Source organism: Cricetulus griseus, chromosome 6 (genome assembly GCF_003668045.3).
Source record: "Cricetulus griseus strain 17A/GY chromosome 6, alternate assembly CriGri-PICRH-1.0, whole genome shotgun sequence".
NCBI lineage: Eukaryota > Metazoa > Chordata > Mammalia > Rodentia > Cricetidae > Cricetulus > Cricetulus griseus.
In genome coordinates, this window is record NC_048599.1 from 26,262,619 (window position 1) to 26,280,790 (window position 18,172).

General features: G+C 45.2%; 1 protein-coding gene and 1 pseudogene across 1 annotated transcript in view; one reads left to right on the forward strand and one right to left on the reverse strand.

The window, feature by feature from the left end:
• The first annotated feature begins 7,984 nt into the window (after nt 1-7,984).
• LOC113836448 lies at nt 7,985-8,081 on the forward strand (annotated as a pseudogene).
• A 543-nt stretch (nt 8,082-8,624) lies between these two features.
• LOC100760192 (DNA (cytosine-5)-methyltransferase 3C-like) overlaps nt 8,625-18,172 on the reverse strand; it is a 33,493-nt gene continuing 23,945 nt past the window's right edge. Inside the window, 2 exon segments of the mRNA XM_035447030.1 lie at nt 8,625-8,766; nt 15,431-15,516. Of these exon segments, the coding sequence (XP_035302921.1) occupies nt 8,625-8,766; nt 15,431-15,516 (228 nt within the window).

An 18,172-nucleotide genomic window follows, 5' to 3' on the forward strand; every position in this document is an offset into this window, starting at 1 on the left:
TTCCCAGCCTGCACACTGATGGTTTCCATGGTAGGTAGAACTCCAAGCACATCCCAAGAGACTCAACTTCACTTTGCAACATGGGAAGATGTCCCAGAGTTGACATTGGTCCCAAAAGATGAGCTACTACCATTATAAAAGGGTTAGTATAGGGAAATACCAGCAAGAGAAAACAGCAGAGCGTGGTGTAATACCAGAAATTAGGAGGTCAGGAGGACCAGGAACTCTAAGTACTGCCTAGGCTACACGAGAGACTCTTAAACACACACACACACACACACACACACACACACACTATAATGAAGCATCAATAGTCCATCTAAAATACTTGTAAATGCTTTGGGGAAACATTAATAATGCCATTTTATATATGAAGACACATCCTAAGCATGAAGGCTAATAGATCTACCTCTGCTAGGAGTTGGAATTAAATGAGATATGTATGTACTGGCCAGAGTCATAGCTGTCTACCCTGTACAGGCCCTGGGTTCCACCTTCAGCACCACTGGGAGAAAATAGATCTCTGTGAAGTTTTTCTTCGTTTAGGTATTTATTTTTTATGCATGTGTATGTGTGTATAGTGTGTGTGTGTGTGTGTGTGTGTGTGTGCGCGCGTGCACACTCGTGTTTGAATGTGTGCCAGTCTGCATGCATGTGTATCTACAGGTATAGAGGCCTAGGGTTGACATCCAGTGTCTTCCTCTCTTACACTTCACCTCATATGTTGTTCATGGCTTGTTTACTAAATACTGTGCCTTTCCAGGGCCCTCTGTTTAAGTCTACTCTGTCCCTTTAAATCTCCTGTCTGTTTGCTACAATGTACGGATCAGAGATTACATTCTGGCTCCCCCTTTTACTGTTATCCAGTCCTGCTTGTCTCTGTACCTGTAATTTAACTTTATACTTATCTAGCTCTACATAAAACTTAAATTAAACTGTGCTAAGTCTCATATTTCTAAATTGCTATGCATCTTTAAAATGATGGTAAACATTTAAAGTCATAAAGGTCTAATTTAACTATACTTAAAATATAAGCTAAGTCTATACAACTTAAATTTAACTCATGTATCCTTAAATGATGATCAAAGTTTAAAATCATAAAGGTCTATTTCAAATTAACGAAATATTTATGCCACTCAGTTCATCCTATAAGCCGTTTACAAAGATACAGCTTTTATTACAAAAAGGGATTTTTCTCTAACTAAAGACAAACTTTTAACTGCTGAGATACTAAACAGACAGACAGCCCTCAAATGCTCAGAGATCTAGAGAACATGGCATTTAAAATGTTTTGTTAAAAAGCTCTTTATAACAGAGATAGGCCAGCTGCTAGCCCCACCCCATTTCCTCCAAGAAGACTGATGGGCACTGAAGAAACTTCATCTTGAAGTCAGTGACAACGCTAGTCACTGAGCAACCCTGCCCTTCACCTCAACTGCTACAAGGTACTCCAGACCGTGGACAGTATGACCGTGGAATTGACTTTCCCCGCATTGCCAACGGAAGGCGAGTCTTCCTATAGTCTGTAATCCACAGGTCACAAGTTATCAACAAGAAGGCAGGTGTCCTGCAGCCCACTACTATGGATGGAGGACCTTGGGGGTGGCTGTCCATGCAGCCTGCTGGCAAGTCTCTGTTATTCTATAATCATTGATTCAAGTAAAATCTTATCCTTCTCAAGAACTCTGATGCTTTTGACGACTGGTAGTCTTGCCAGCTTAAAGCAAAACAGATTCCAGGAACAGGTATTTTAGGGTTTATCTATGTGAAGATAGGAAAGTCCAAGATGTATGAAGGTCTGGGAATGTATTACGAAGGTCTGAGGATGGAAGGTCTAATACGATGGATAAATGTAAGTTATGAAGGTCTGAGAATGGAAGGTCTGAGATGGTAATGTAAGGTGTATGAATTAAAGTTATCTTAAAGGTCTGAGGATAAAAAAAACTTAAGTGATGATAAAGTGAGTTGAGACATTAAAAAGAATGAAATATGTTCCTGATTTCTCTATTTCTCATACTACTGTTCATAGGCAAGTTCTACAATACCACTATATGATCATAACTACAAGGTCAAGATTAAGATGCTTTTCTTTGTCCTAAAAAAAAAAAAAAAATGTCAATTTTAAAATGGTAATGCTTTCAGCTAAGTTGCTCCTAACATGAATATGATGCTAATGTGTCTAATACTTATGTTTCCACAAACTCTAAGGATCCTTGTAAGTTCCAGGGAGCTGAATTGGATCCAAACAAACAGGTCTAAGAGGCGTCAGGGAGTTATGTACAGCCTGGACTGCAATGAAACAACCAGCTACCCCAGGACGTGGCAGCACCCCAGCCTTCTCGGGTCCCCCAAAGATGGTCAACGCCCCCCCACGTCAACAGGAAGCAGTCTTGAGAATTCGACGCCCTTATTCCTTAACCTGCCATGTCTAACACCCCACCTTTTTTTAAATAATAGTAGAGGTGGGAATGAAAGGTTCAGGCTTTGACGCTGATTGGCTCTACCTCTTTAAGAGACAGACCACGCCCCCTGACACAGTGGGGCATGCACAGGAAAACTTGCTAAGTCATTGCCACATCACCCATGATGACTCTGGACATGCGTAGAACCTCAGTGCGCATGCGCAGTCTTCCCTTTAAAAGTCCCAACTTTCCTGTTTCTCTCTCTCTCTGCTTCCTCTCTCTGCTTCCTCTCTACTCTCCTCTGTTTCTTCTTGGCTCTCTCTCACCTACATGCTCTCTCTGCCTCTGCCGTCAGCCATTACCCCTGTTCCTCTTCTCTCTTAGTCTCCCTACTCTGCCGGGCCCTTATAATAAACTAGTCAACATGTCTCATCTTAAATCCTTCTCTTTTCCTCCTTTTGAAATAAAAACATAACATTGGCGCCATCTTAAATCTTTCTCTTTTCCTCCTTTTAAATAAAAACATAATATCATATACTGAAACAGGGTCTCCCACTTGAACCCAGAGCTCACAAATTCTCTAGCCTAGCCAGCCAGCTTACTCTGGCAATCCCCATCTCTGCTTCCCATGTGCTGAGAATACAAATGGGCCACTATAGTGGGAAATACTTAGGGGCTGGCTACAGGCTACGGTGCCCACTTGGCTTTTTTGTGGATGCCAAGGATCCAACCTCTGGTCCTCATTGCATGGGTAGCAGGTACTAGCACCTAGCACATAGTAATTGCTCAATAAATGTTAGTAAGGTCTGAGTTCTTTCACTTTGTGTCAATTATCAAATCATGCCACTTCATCCTTTCATTCTTTACAGGCCATTTTGCTTGGAATGTGAGGACACTGATGTGGGGATGAGAACAATGGACAAGGTCAGTAGTGCTTTGAGATGGGTGTGGTGGTGCACAACTGGAATCCTAGCACTTGGGAAGCTGAGCTCTATGCTGGCCTGAGCTACACAGCAATACCCTCTTGTCTGGGGTGGGGTTGGACTATACTCCAGTCCAGGAATGAAGTATAGACTCAGCTTTTAGAAACACGGGGGGTCTTGGGAGGTGCCTGAATCAGGGTTTCTTTATATATATATATATATATATATATATATAATATATATATATATATTATATACTATTATTTATTTTTCCATCTCATGTTTTTATTTTTATTAATTTTTTAATTCTTTAATTACTACTCATATTTACATATCCATCCCCCGCATTCCCTTGCCCTCCCATCCTCCCATGTTCCCACCAACTCTCACTCCCACCCCCCACCCCCACCCAACCCCCAGGGATAGTGAGGCCTCCCATCAGGGACCTTCAAAGTCTGTCAAATCGTTTGGGGGAGGGCCTAGGCCCTCCTTGCTGTATCTGGGCTACAATAGTGTCCCTCCATAGGGAATGGGCTCCCAAAGTCCATTGTGCTCTAGGGATAAAGACTGGCTCCACCGTTAGAGGTCCCATAGACTGTCTTGGCCTCCTAGCTGGCACCCACATTCAGAGGGCTTGGTTTGGTCCAATGCTGTTTCCCCAGCTTTATGACAAGGGTCTCCATGTTATCAGTAGATCAGGTCCACTGTTTCTGCAGGTCTCTCCAGCCCCGTCTTGGCTCCTTTGATCAACCCTCCTCCCTCTCCACCTGAATCAGGGTTTCTAAAAATAAAACTCACCTATACTCCATGACAGTTCCCACAGAGAAGAGAGAGGGGCTCGTGGCCCGATCAGTCCACCATTAGTCCTTAGTGACAACCTGATTATATTTAGAGTCAATTAGAAGAGTGTGGGCATGGCTGTGAGGACAGGACATTTTTCAAGAGGTTTAACTGAGGAAGGGAAACCCATGCTGAGCATAGTGGGGACCTTCCCATGGGCTGGGGTCCTGGTCTAAACAGAAAAGGGGAACAGGAGGAATGCAACCGAGTACTAGCATTCCCTTTTCTCCGCTTCCACTGCCACACACTCACAGCTCCACAGAGAGGCCTGTCACTGAGTTCTCCTGACATGCCTGATGGACTTGCTCATGATGACAAGAAAAATAAATAATATACCAAACTTACCTTCATCTCAGTACGTTTTGATCAGAAAACAGGTGGAAAAGAGAATTCCATCCTGTCACAGAAACAGTTTGGGAAACTGGGTGTGGTGGCCTCAGCCTCTAATCCCAGCACTTGGGGGCTGAAGACAAGAGGATCACAATTTTAAGGCTAGGTCTGGGATACATGCCACTCTGTCTCAGCTCACACACACACACACACACACACACACACACACACACACACTATTACATGTAAGATTTAATTCCAAGTTTTTTGAACTCAATAAACTTTGACAGGAGAAGAACAGGAGGAAGCAAGATAGGCGGTGAGAAAGGAGGGCGGTGGGGCTGAACAAAAAGTAGAAGATAGTGTGAAGTCAACAAATTGTATGAGTGCCACGGGCTGCAGAGAATCAAGGGCTGCAGAGAATTTTAATTTTCACCAAAGCAAAGCAAAACAAGATGCAGCCAAGACCAAGGAGCAAAGACAGACTGGCTTCAGGAGTTGGACTTCTGCTTGCTACCCTAGACCTGACAGCTGTATGAGCCTGTGGAGGGGCCTCTCCCAGCTCTCTTCCCCTATAGCTGCAGTGGTCAGGCCTCCCAAAAGTTACTGGGGGTCTGGGAAGTTCAACTGCAAGAAAAAGCATTTCTCAGCCATGCTTCCCGAATGCTCAATCATTTGAGCCAATACCAGCCCTGTGAGGCTGAGAGTTCATAGCTGTGGAGTGGAGGGACCCAAAGAAGATATCAAAACACGCACGCTCACATGAAGGAATGGGCCGCCAATCCGGGAACCCAGATAATCTGGCTCCAGAGAGGAATAAAGGACCAAGATCATCTCAGTGCAGGTACTTAATCACTTAACTAGAAAACAAGAATGAGGAGGAATGGGAGCGTCACGTGCCTGGTGTTTGCCCTACAACCACCACACGGCCATGGGAGTGACCTGGGGCCAGGTCCTGAAACAAGATCCCCACCTAGCACCCAAAGCCACTGCTCCATCCCTAACAAGGGACACTAAGACCTCAAACAGTGAAGGACAATGAGGGATGAGCACCAGATGCTGCTGTTGCCAGCACTGGCATCAGTGGGCAGCTGCTGCACATCTGGGCATTACTGTCGCATCCGTTTTAAGGGCTTCATGATTCATAATCATTGCTTGTTGCTCTCATTACCATCGTCTTCATTGCTGCTAACACTGAGATGACAGATGCCTTTCATCTTAATGCCGTATATTACAAGTATAAGGCTTGCTGCCTATAAGGCAGAAACAAAGCATTTTCTCCAGATCTCGCCCATGGAATTCACTAACCTATAAAATATATAGAATGTACCATTCTCGCCTTTTAAATGTGAAATTAGAAGCTCCAGATTGCAAGGCATCTGCTTGAGGCAATGCAGAGTGTGTCAGGCCCCAGATGCAATCCTATGAGAGCGAGCATGCCAAGAGATCTACATGGGATGCCAACTCCAACCTTTGTCCCAATGTGTTCATACTCTCCCACAGCCACACAGCCGGGGCCACTCAAATTCAAGCCTAGCCTATCCTGAGAAAAGTTACACATTACACATTACCCCCTCAAGGTCTCCACCAGCTTGCCCCACAGCAGGCTGGGATGCCCCAGAGCCCCTCACCTGGGGGGCCCGTCGGTTTCTTCTCTTGAGGTTCTGAGGAGGGAGCTGTTTATTCTGCTTCATCTTGTCCTGGCATTTGGTGCAGTGCTGTACACAAGATGGCTTAATTGGGCAGCAGCCATCCCTCGGGTCTCAAGTCCTCAGAGAGTGGAGTACACAGGCCCAGTCTTTTGCTAATTGCGGGTTGTGTCACCATGGCAAATCTCACCAGGGCTGCTCTAACTAACCACAGGCAACTTTCTAATAACCTACGTGGTTTCCCATCCTTCCACTTGCAAAGCTTCGCCCCTCCCTATCTGCTACTAGTTAACCCTGGGCCAGACCCTATGAGTCCCTGACCTATGAAGCCAAGTCACACCGTGAGGCAGAGAGGGATCAGTGTGAGGTTGATCAGGGCCACATGCACCCAGTACACATCTTACCTGCTGTCCCACATGCTAATAACTGATGCACGCTCCCCTTGGCCCCTGCTTCATAACTAAAGGCTGGAGCGCGTCATGATGGGCTCTAGGTGTTGTACACCTTGGCTGTTTGCTGGCTCCAACTAAACTAAGGCAGAGCCACCAAAGGCAGTTGCAGTTTTGAGTGTGAAGAAACAAGAACATCTTTAAATGGTCAATAAATATGATATTAGTCTGGGCATTCAACTCACTGTAAGCCAGTCTAGATAAAAGATTGTGTCAAGTGCCCGTGAGATGGCTCAGTAGGCAAGGGTACCTATTGCACAAGACTGATGACTTCAGTCTGATGCCCGGGGCCTCTGTAAAGGTGGAAGGATAACCCATTCCACAAAGCTATTCTGAATTCCACACACATGCTGAGACACACACACTAATAATGATGATGATGACAATGATAATACATGAAATTAAAAACCTGTTAGAATCTCAACAACCATTCCCAGCCAGCCTGGTCACTAAAAGTAGCTGCCCTGCACCCTGTTGACTGGACAATTGGGAAATTAGGTTCAGTAGACTGCTACAGAAGTTGTGAGGAACCGTAGGAATCAGGAATCGTGTTCTTCTGCATGGGTATCATCTTAGCTTCCTAAAATGTCTAGAGATGGGTGTCACAATCAAGCCTTTGCCAAATGTCCTAGTTAGTTTGGGTTGTCAACTTGACACAACCTAGAATCACCTGGGAAAAGGGAGTCTGGATCATGGACTGCCCAGATCATATTGGCCTGAGGCAATGCCTGTGAACGACTGTCTTGATTGTTGATTGATATGGGAGGGCCCAGCGCCATTCATAGGCAAGTAGCCTGGGCTGTATAAGAAAGCTAGCAAGTAAACCCAGTGAGTGAGCCAGTAAGCAGCATTTCTCCATGGTTTTGCTTCAGTTTCTACTTGAGTTCCTACCCTAACTTCTCTTGATATAAGACAAATAAATGCTGAGTTGCTTTAGGTCAGAATTCAGGGTTTTGTTTTGGTTTTGCTTTTGTTTTCTTTGGGGGAGGGTGTTTTGTTTCACAAAGGGTTTCACTGTATAGCCTTTGCTGGCCTGGAACTTGATATCTAGACCAGGCTATCCTGAACTCTGCTTCCCCGTGCTGAGATTAAAGGTGTACCACTAGGCCCAGCAGGTCAGAGCAACAGAGAATAAGCTGGGACTCAAGGCCTGAGTAGGCCTTTCTAGCTGGCTGTCTCCCTGGAGCAGCAAGCAGCAAATGAAACTGTCAATGGGGCTAGCCATAAGGACTGTCAGAAGCCCCCGGGGAATGCGGATGCAGTGTTCTGAGGGCACTGCAGTAGATGTCAGGCTCCATGAGCCCCTGCAGACCCCAGGCATCCCTGTGCTTGATGCTTGGATAACCAACAGCACACTTCCAGAAGAACAAAGTGCAAAAGAGATCATTTCTGTGCAGCACATATACTAAAATTGGAACGATACAGAGAAGATTAGCATGGTCCCTGCACAAAGATGACACGCAAATTCGTGAAGCGTTCCATATTTTTATAAATTTTTTAAAAGATATTATTGCTGAGAAATATTGACTTTAATTAAAACAAAAGGGTAAACCCTATGCATCTGTCATCTTTCAGCCTAAAAATCAGCAAAAAACTGTTGAAGCAAAGCAGTGTCTCCCTTGTTGACTCTGGTTTTTTGGTTTTGGTTTTTCAATAAAGGGTTTCTCTTAGAACTTGCTTTGTAGATCAGACTGGCCTCAAACTCACAGAGATCTGTCTGCCTCTGCCTCCGGAGAGCTGGGATTAAAAGCATGTGCCACCACTGGTCAGCTTGGTTTTAAAGTTCTAAACTTGGAAAACATGAGAACCATGTTGGACCACTATAAGATGCCAGGTCTGAGCTTTGCACAAGGAGATTCCCCTGTAGGGCCAGGAGGCTTTGCTACCACTGACCCGAAGAGAACTGAGTATATAGTGAGGCCCAAACAGTGAGCTAAAGAAGGGCAGATCTGGGGTGCTCTAAGGATCAATTTGACTCCTAATGACTGGCATTAACCCCAAGACCCTAGAGCTCCCCAGTCCTGGGTAGAACTATTCACATGCAAAGTAGTCCTTCAGCGGGGCAAAGAGGTGTCTGATGACTGGCACACTCCAGGACTTTCCCAGCAGCTTCTGGCGGGCACCACGGCCCATGTTAGACACATCCGTGTAGTGTGAAGGAAAGCCAAAGATCCTAGGAGAGTACAGAGAGAAAAGACGCAAGGTTAGAAGGGCCCATGTCCCCAGCACACCCAGAACAGCTGTGTTCTGGAAACCCAGGTCTGGGAAAGCCTAAAGGCTGCCACTGTCTCTGCACACAATTGCCTTTCCCCATGCCTTCAGTCAGGACTCTTGGGCTCAAAGGAACCTTCTACACTACCAGTTCCCCTGGATCTTCAGAACACTTGCTGACAGCTGATAGTTGAGTCACAGGGCACTGGTGCTCTCTTGTGGGACTATGCTTCAGGTCCTTATGTGCTGTGCAGGGACCATTCTTAAATGCCTACTGAGAATTAATCCATGAATTGCCAGTCAGCCCATATACATGTGTGACTTCAAACCACCATGAGAGAAGTTTAGCAACCGATCTCTTGGGATGGAGAGATGTAGATATGTCCATGGGGCCAGAGGTCATCCTTAGTCCTCAGGTGTTATTCCTCAGGGGCCATGCATTCATCTTTTTTTTTTTTTCTTGAGACAGGGTCTCTTGGAATTTGCAGATTAGGCTGGCTTGTTTGACAGCAAGCACCAGAGATCCTCCTGCTCTGCCTGCCATACTTGGCTCCAACTCAAATCCCTGCACTTGTCATTTTAATGGCCAAGCATCTCCTCAGCCCTGCAGTTTCTTTTAGGGGGAACAAATCACCCCCAAAAAAGCAGAGCAGACTTTCAACCCCAGTTCAGTTAAGTACAATTTAAAAGTCAGAATCTGCCTACGGCATTTGTCAAAATACAGACACACAATGCGTATGTAATAACATTTGAAAAAATAAGTTCTTATGACCCAGTTTCTTGAAACAGCACCAATGAGCCAGGGGCTGTCCCCAGGGTTGCTTTCCTTTGCTTTGACATTGCCATTGTGTCATCCTTCTGCATTAGGTCTCAGAATCACAACTCTGAACACTATGCTAGGGTTTCCAGAAGACTCTATTCACAGATAGACTGAGCGAGGTTATCTGCAGTTTTTCTATTAATGAGAAATCACTATTTTTCAATTATTTGAATTCATTTAGTTTGTGTATATGCATGTTTTTGAGCAGAGGACAACTTTCTCAGGTGAAATTAAGGTTGTCTGGATTGTACAACAGGTGCCTTTGTCTGCTGATCCCTCTCACCAGCCCAGAAATTAACCTTCTAGGCTGTGTATGGTGGTTCGTGCCTGTAGTACAGCCATTGAGAGACTGAAACAAGATGGCTGCCATGAGCTTGTGGCCAACCTAGACTGCATACTAAGTTCCAGGCTGGCTACAGAGTAGGCTAGTAACAGAGTGAGACTTAGCTTTACCCCTAAAAGAAAGTTACATTTTTATTAAAACTACTTGTTAAAGAAGAAATAAACCAAAACTGGGATTTGGGAAGAAAATATACACTACAAAAGTCTTCAGAATAGAGGTACAACATAAAAAAAAGAAAGAAAAAAAAACTTGAAATCCAAGAGATGGATCTTCACATGACAACAGACAGCACAGCCCAAGAAACTGTAAGAGGTTAAAGACAGACTGTGACCAAGGAGGAATCAGCTGCCCCAGAAGGAATGTGGATAAAAGAGCTGAGGGGTTTCCCATTTTCCTAAGAACCCAGGAAGTTGGGACAGGACAATGTCAGGGCAATGCAGGTGACAGAGAGGCAGTGCTATGTAATAACCTCATACCTGAGATTTCTCATCACCACAGTGCCACCATCTCTGTGGGAAAATAAGGACTAGTTCTGAAAAGCTATTATTATGCAGACTATATAGGACCAGTGGGACCTGGAGGAACTAAGGCAACTAAGGCTAAGGAATTGAGGCTATGTGTGCTGCTGGCTCTGACTACATTCTCCTTCCAGTCTGCCCCCACAGATTGCCTCCCCAAGTGCAGCCTTGTTCACTGTGGTGATTAGAATGATAAACAACCCACAGTAGCCTTGCTATAGTAATGCCACTAGGAAAGACCTTTGTGAGTTTAAAGATTCCACCATTTCTAGTTCTTCTCTCTCTCTCTCTCTCTCTCTCTCTCTCTCTCTCTCTCTCTCTCTCTCTCTCTCTCTCTCTCTCTCTCTCTCTCTCTCTCTCTCTCTCTCTCTCTCTCTCTCTCTCCCTCTCTCTCTCTCCCTCTCTCTCTCTCTCTGCTTTCATTCTTGCAGTTCAAGATATAAGTTCTCAGCCTGCTGCCATGCTTCCTGCTTCCCTATCATGATGGACTCTTAGTCCTCTGGAACCATAAGCACAAATAAAGTGTTTTATAAATGTTCTTGGTCTATCACAGCGATAGAAAAGTAAATAATGCACTTACTTTTCAAGCTCAGTACACCACAAATCATCGTCCTTGCCATTCATGACTACAGGGAAAAGCTGGTTTTTCCCCTGTCTGATGGAGTTCGACCTGGTGGTTATTGTCTGTACTTTCTTTAACTGGAGAACAAAACAACATCGCCGGGTGAGCACAGAAGGCTTCCAAGTAGAGTCGGGCTCAGGGGCATCCAGAGGGCAGAGGACAGAAGGCATGAGTTTGGAGAGGTGGTAGGGACAGGCATACAAAGAGAGAGGACAAAGACACTTGAAGAGATTCTATATGCTCTCCACAAATGCCACATACATTTTAGCCAAAAGTGACCATGAAGGATCACATGGTGCCCAAGACACCAGTTATTGACCAAAGGGGTCATTAAGAGCAAAAACCATCCAGACTCAGAATGCCCAACCAGAGCTTGAGCAATAGGCCTTTGCTTTTCACAGACATGGAGGAGCAGGCACCGGACGCCTTACAGTGCATCTCTGACTGCACAGCACATAGCCTTTTGCAACAGCATCTGCCACTGTTGCCTCTGCAAAGACTCCCTGCAGCACAGCCTCTATGCCTCCAGCATTAACCACTGCAGAGCCCGGTCACATTGTCTCACGGGGATTATTTACCAAGAACATCTCCTACTCTGTACTTGAAGAAGAGACAGAACAATTCTGTGGGGAAAGAGGCCCAGCACCAGGGGTCTGTGAGGGAATGAGTGGGAGCCACGTGGATAGAGCCAAAGTCACAGTTTTCCAGAAGGTGCAGCATAGACCACTCAGCGTCTTACCTTTGCTGTCCTACTGAACTCCAAGCAGTCCTGCAGCTCGAGCTTATCATTCTTGGAAGCTATCACAGGCCTGGGAACAGCCAAAACCCGTTACTCTCCAGCATCTGCCCTGGAGGTCTAAGCTAGAGACCTCGCAAGTCAGACGAGGAGAGAATCTGCTTTGCCCAAGTGTACTCTGGCAGTGAGCATGTTCAGCCACAGGATGAAATCCATCAAGTCTGTGCCGTAAGAACAAGAGTCCACTAGTCCCTGAAGAGTACAGCCCAGAGCCCAGAGGTAGTGTTTCTCTGAGTTTTAGGTTTTAGCACTGGGCAAAGTGAGGCTCCCACAGAGGGATAGGAGCACTACAGTGGGACCTGTGCAGTCCAGGCCAATGTGACGGAGAAGCTCGGTCTAGATCAGAGCTTTAGGGGGTGGACAGCCCTTTCACAGGAGTCGCCTAAGACCATTTGAAAACACATATTTACACTATGGTTTGTAACAGCTGCAAATTTACAGTTATGAAGTAGTTACAAAAATAATTTTATGGTTGGGGTCACCACGGCATGAGAAACTGTATTAAAGGGTCGCAGCATTAGAAAAGTTGAGAACCGGTGGTCTAAATGTTGGTGCGTCATCTTCATATGAGTAACCCACACTTTGGAAATGAAGTTTAAGTGGCTTTTAAGTGGATGCCATCCTCAAAAGGAAGGACAGTCAAACCTTTCACTTTCTCTCTGGCAACCTGTTTTGCAAATGCAGAGACAAACAAGCTGACAGGGCAAGAGCTAGAAGCAGATGTCTTCACAACATCCACATGCAGGAGTCATCAACACTGTAGTGGCCCCAGTTAGGGGCTTCAAAGTCAAAAAGAAAAAAAGAATGAGTGCCACAAAGAGGCTGAGGAATCACACCAAGAATTTCCCTTGACCACACCTTTCCGCTGTCCAATACCAGCCGTAACTCTTCTTTTGAGGATGTATTTATTACTGACGTGTGTTTGTGTGTTTGATGTGTGTGGGCAGGCATGGCACAGGGCATGTTTGGAGGTCAGAGGACAACTCTGTAGAGTCAGTTCTCTCCTTCCACCTTCACGGGAGTTCTGGGGATCAAACTTAGACCATCAGGAAGCTCCTTTACCCACTGAGCCACCTCACTGACTTCCTATCCCTTTTGTGTCCTCTATGAACCTAAATGAGGTGAGGGGCCAGGAGAAAGGGGACATAGAAAGCCCGGTGTTATATAGATTCAAAGATTAAGATTTATACAAACACCAAGCATGGTGGCACATCCCTTAATCCCAGCACTAAGGAGGCAGAGGCAATAGAATCTTTGTGAGTTCAAGGCCAGCCTGATCTACATAAGGAGTCCTGGGCCAGCCAGGAATATATGTGAAAAGATCTGCATAAACTAGATGACTCAGGCCTCAACCCACCTGACACTTCATACACCCACTCTGTCACCCATCAGAGCCCACTTAGAGCAGCCCATCCTCTTAGCCTGGAAGCCACCAAATGCATAAACAAGTGTTCAAATACCCTGCCAGCCTACAAACTCCAGAGGTCACTGCCACCAACTTCATCTGTTTTCTGGCTGGATGGCACCTTCTGGGACACCTGGTGATAGCTGGTCATATCTCACTTCCTTCCACAATGCACCACCTCACTAGTGTCCCCACCTCTGAGCTCTGCCTCTTCTCCTTCTACTAGACACCATATACCTTAATTGCTTAAATTAATTTATGAAATGTCTTACCCCCATGTACAACTAAGTGGCATCATGTATCAGGCCCGCAGCATCCAGTCAGAGATACCTGCCTCTCTCTTTTCAAGCCACTCTTGACCCAAGAACACTAATCTCCAAGCTGGCCTAGGGATGCCTGCCCACCATCTATCCCAGAGCCCTCCCTTCTGCCTGGATTGGCTCCATTCCTTTAGTTCTATTGAATGAGGCCTCTCCCTTTCCCCACCCTACTTTCCAAGGCCACCTCCCCAACCATGAATATACAATTACTCCCTGTGTTCCCTACCCCTCCCACCAATACATCTACTCTGCAAGAGTCACTGACATCATTGTGTTCCCCCATTGAACTGGCAGCAATACAGTGCTTGGCGGGGAGAGCTTGAATAGTGAATAAATCAGCCCATGTGATTCCAAACAAGAACATGGTACCTTTTGATTAGATGGTTAACGGAATAAACATTGAAACTATGCAAGGGGTAAAAACAATATTAAAATTTGAATTTAAAAAAAAAATTTACAATGTCTAAGAGAAATCTCCAAGCTGTCCCAGGACTCTCTGACTTCTGTCCACACTCTGCCAGACTTCCAAAATTGTGCTTCTGACACATTTTTCGGCAAGTGCTTCACAGCTTAGGTCACTTGCATATATGGGATGGTCACTACAATCATATTTCACACCTTGGTTAGCAAGCTGTTCTTGAAATCACAAAGGATGATACAAGGAGGCCTCTGCAGAACCACTTGATTTGTGTCTAATCCTGAGGACTACTAAACACTGGGTATGACTACACACATGTGAGATGAACAAGGACAACACCAGTGAACACGCCAAAGTGGACTAAGAAAAGCCCATGTGGCCTCAACCCTACACAAAGAACCATGAGCAACGCAGGAATGCTGGGAACAGAAAGGGTGGCCTTCTTCGGGGAAGAGCACACCAAGTGGTTGTCTAGTGCCAAACAGTCAGCCCTGAAAACATACAAGTAAGTTATATGGACGTAACGGGTTGTATCTAGGAATATATATGTGTAGACAGATACACGTATGTATACACTAACAATTGATAAAAAGAAAGGCCATGAATTTCAGGAGTGCACGAAGGAGTTTAAGGAAGGATTTGGAGGGAGGAATGTTATAATTAAATTATAATCTCAATACATGGTCCCCTGGAGAAGGGGAAAGGGTCAAGGTCCCCTGACAAATTGAGAGCACGGGAAGAGGGGATGAGGGAGCTACAAGAATGAGAAGGGAAGAAGAGGAGGGATGCAGAGGTCGTGAGGGAGCAGAAAGGTTGAGTCAGGGGAATTACAGAAGAAAGGGTGTGTGATAGGTAGGGTTTTAGTTGGGAGGATGGTAGGGGAGGAAGTGAGGGAGAAGGGAACTGGGATTGTCATGTAAAACAATCTTGTTTCTAATTCAAATTAAAAAATTATTTAAAAAATTATAATCTCAAATAAAATTTAAGGGCAGAATATATTCCTGACTGAGAAAACTGGAGGAAGCCAGCGTCTGTGCTACTGTTTCACACCTCAGCTCTGCCTTCTGTTGGTCACCAGTTGCCTATTCCAGGGCCCACTTCATCCCAGGGGCAGAAGGGATGGTTTCTTTAACATTTAACATTTGCAATGGAAGACTTAGCACAGCAGGAAGAATGGGAAGGCTTTACAGTTCTCAGTCATCAGGGGAACCTTGAGAAATATCCACCCTGCCGCTAGAGCAAAACATCTACCCAAGGAGACCTGCCCAGTGCTCCAGTTATCCAGAGCATCCTAAAGCCAGGACTTTCTAGAAGGTGGGAATATATACAGTCAGACTTGTATATAACTTTGCTGTCTGTTACCTGTCCCTCTCAGGTCTCTTACCTGTTCATCCCAGGTAGGTTGCCCCAGAAATATCGGGCCCTGTGTGCAGCAGAAACCTTGATGGCATCGATCATCACTGGGTTACACTGCAGGAAGAGAAAGGGAGCTGTTGGAGACACCTCAAGACTCGACTGTCAGTCAGCCCAGGTCTGACCTGTCAGGTGACAAGGCTTTCCTTGCTACACAGAGGCAAGGAGACAGACCAGTTCCCATCTAGAGGCTGGCTGGAGCAGAGCTGATGTGTGTTCATAGCATTAGAACAGTGACCAAGACAGAAGTTAGTACCAGGAGTTGGGTGGTGCTCCGAGAGACCTGACCATGCTGTTTGTTGGCAGAATGTAGACTTTGGGACTTTGCATAGAAAAGCAGCTGAACACTAAAGCTTAAAAGTGCAGCATACTAGTAGAAACCTGGACAGTAATGCTGAGAGCAATGTGAGCCTAGCTCAAGAAGTTTCCAAGGGGAAGAGTATTAGTAAGTGGCCTAGACACCACTCTTGTGATACTTTGGCAAAGAATGTGGCTGCTTTCTGCTCTTGTCCTAAAAATCTGCCTGTGGCTAAACTGAAGAGTTTTGGACTAAGGGCTTTGACAGAGGAGATTTCAGGATAACTGGAGAGTGTGGTTATCAGTAATCATTCTTATGCAGATCTATAATGAAAAAGACTAAGATGGATAAAAAGAAATACAAAATGTACAGTTTGAGGAGAAAAGGAGTGCCAGAAACTGTAATGGCGCTAAGTCCAGTGTTCAAGGAGATAAAAAGTTTAAAGCCTGATGCTAAATGAAATAAGGGGAGTGGTAACCTCAGGGCAAGACCCACCCAACATTTTTTTCCAACTTGTGAAAAGGAATTAAAGAAAAGCACAGGGCAGTGGTAGCACATGCCTGTAATCCTAGCCCTTGGGAGGCAGAGGAAAGCAGATCCCTATGAGTTCAAGGCCAGCCTGGTCTACAGAGCAAGTACCAGGACAGGCTCCAAAGCTACAGAGAGAAACCCTGTCTCAAAAAACCAAAAAATAAAAGAAAAGCTTAAGCAATGAAGGGAACCATGAACAACAGAAAGCTGATGTAAATGTAATTGGAAAAGGGGCCCAAATTCCAGCCCCACCAAGCAGCAGAACTTCATTCACATGGCTCTGGCTTATGAGTCAAAAGTACAAGGGGTTGTGGAATCTTCCTCCTTGGCTAAGGAAAGCAACTGAGGCCAGGTCAGGAATGTCCCTGCATAGAGGCCCAGAGAGGCCATTATGTGAAGCTGTGAAAGTGAAGCCTTGCTAGTGTTGGAGATCCCAAGATGTTGGAGAAGCAGAGCCATGGGATACCTGCCAAAAAGAGCTGCAGACCAAGTATGAAACCAGCCCAAAACAGAGAATTCAACAAAGCTGGAAGGAATTGGAGATCTGGAGTGTGCTTTCACATCAGATGTGGAGATGCGGAATTTGGAGCTTGCCCTGCTGGTTTTCAGTTTCCTGTGGTCCAGTATTTTCTCACTATGTTTCCTTTCTTCTCTTTTGGAATAGTAATGTATATTCTGTGCCTTTATACGTTGGAAGCATGTGATCTGCTTTTTTATTTTTATTTTTACAGGGGGTTACATTTAAGAGATTGCCAGGAGTCTCAAAAGGGATTTTGAACGTTTGACTTTTAAACAGTATTGAGGCTGTGAAAGACTATGGGAACTTTTGAAGTTAGACTGAATGATTTTGCATTATGACATGACTATAAACCTGGGGGTAGGGCAAAGAGTAGAATGTGATAGTTTGAATAAGAGTGGCTCTCACAGGCTCATATATTTGAATGCTTAGTCACCAGGAAGTGGAACTGTTTAAAAAAGGATTAGAAGGATTAGGGGGTGTGGCCTCGTTGGAGGAAGTGTGCCATTGGCGGTAGATTTTGAGGTTTCAAAAGCCCATGCCAGGTCCTGGCTGTCTCTCTTCCTGCTGCCTGAGGATCAGGATGCAGAACCCTCATCTACTTCAGCAGCAGCATGCCTGCCTGTATGCCATCGTGCTTCCCACTGGGATAGTAATGGACTTCACCTCTGAAACTGCAATCAAGCACCTAATTAGTTTATTTTGTTAGAGTTGCCTATGTCATGGTGTCTCCTCACAGCAACACAACAATGACTAAGACAGCTGATGTCTGCCTATGAATGGTGGGTGACAAGTCAGATCAGACCTGCCCACTCTGAGTCATGTCAATGACAGAGTGCTCAAAGGTAGAGGTGTTCCACATCAAAATCTGCTAAGTCAAATCCCAGTTGCAGACAGACAGTGTGAGCAATGCATGGCTCAGGACACCCAGTCACAAGTAACATATGACAGTTGGAAAATAGCCAATTCTATCACCTCTGAAGCCAACATTGTAAAATTCTAAAGAAAACTAAGGAACAGTCCAGGCTTGGTATACACCTGTAATCCTGGCACTTGAGATGTGGAGACAGGAAGACCAAGAGTTGAAGAAAAGCCTGGGCTACATGAGACTTTGTCCAATAAAAGAAAAAAAGAAAACAAACAAACAAAAAAAAAAAACCAAACATGGGGTTAGAGAAATGGGCTCAGTGGTTAAGAGCACTGGCTGCTGTTCAGAGGATCTGAGTTTAATTCTCAATAACCATATGGTGGCCCACAACTGCCTATAAAGGGACCCAATGCCCTCTCTGGCATGTAATATGTACTCATATACATGAAATATATAAATCTTGAAGAAGAAAAAGGAGGAGGAGGAAGAGGTGGAGGAG